The following is a 1027-nucleotide window of genomic DNA, read 5'->3' as shown; positions in this document are numbered from 1 at the left end:
AAGCTCTATGCGCGTACACTAACATATTTTTGAGTGGTTNTCAAGCGCAGAAGCTTGTTTCCGAACTTGAAAGAAGACAGTAGTAGCACACTAACTTATTTTTGAGTGGTTTTTAGTGGTTTTCAAGTGCGGAAGCTTGTTTCCGAACTTGAAAGAAGACAGTAGTAGCACACTAATTTATTTTTGAGTGGTTTCAAGTGCAGAAGCTTGTTTCTGACATTCGAAGAAGACAGTAGTAGCACACTAACTTATTTTTGAGTGGTTTTTAGTGGTTTTCAAGTGCGGAAGCTTGTTTCCGAACTTGAAAGAAGACAGTAGTAGCACACTAATTTATTTTTGAGTGGTTTTCAAGTGCAGAAGCTTGTTTCTGACCTTCGAAGAAGACAGTAGTAGCACACTAACTTATTTTTGAGTGGTTTTCAAGTGCAGAAGCTTGTTTCTGAACTTGAAAGAAGACAGTAGTAGCACACCAACTTATTTTTGAGTGGTTTTCAAGTGCGGAAGCTTGTTTCCGAACTTGAAAGAAGACAGTAGTAGCACACTAACTTATTTTTGAGTGGTTTTCAAGTGCGGAAGCTTGTTTCTGACCATCGAAGAAGACAGTAGTAGCACACTAACTTATTTTCGAGTGGTTTTCAAGTGCAGAAGCTTGTTTCTGAACTTGAAAGAAGACAGTAGTAGCACACCAACTTATTTTTGAGTGGTTTTTAAGTGCGGAAGCTTGTTTCCGAACTTGAAAGAAGGCAGTAGTAGCACACTAACTTATTTTTGAATGGTTTTCAAGTGTGGAAGCTTGTTTCTGACCTTCGAAGAAGACAGTAGTAGCACCCTAACTTATTTTTGAGTGGTTTTCAAGTGCAGAAGCTTGTTTCTGTTACCTAGCAATTAGCGGCATGCGTACAGAGTTGCCGGCTAGTATGCTGTCCGCAGAAACTACGGTGTACAGTGTACAGTATATCCTGTTACAGTACAACGTACACTAGGGCGTTGACGGTTGACTACTGTATGTACAGTACAGTACTGTAGA

The 1027-nt window shown here is 39.7% G+C and overlaps 1 protein-coding gene across 1 annotated transcript in view; it reads left to right on the top strand.

Annotated features, from left to right (window-relative positions):
* Nucleotides 1-893: 893 nt before the first annotated feature.
* TRIADDRAFT_58141 (uncharacterized protein) overlaps nt 894-1027 on the top strand; it is a gene marked incomplete at both ends in the record, with an annotated part of 1732 nt that continues 1598 nt past the window's right edge. The window contains one exon of the mRNA XM_002114352.1: nt 894-915. Coding sequence (XP_002114388.1) covers nt 894-915 — 22 coding nt within the window. The remainder of the gene's footprint in view (nt 916-1027) is intronic.

Source organism: Trichoplax adhaerens, genomic scaffold, assembly GCF_000150275.1.
Source record: "Trichoplax adhaerens TRIADscaffold_7 genomic scaffold, whole genome shotgun sequence".
NCBI lineage: Eukaryota > Metazoa > Placozoa > Uniplacotomia > Trichoplacea > Trichoplacidae > Trichoplax > Trichoplax adhaerens.
The sequence above is the reverse complement of the archived record's forward strand: the minus strand, read 5'-3'. Positions and strand labels throughout refer to the sequence as shown.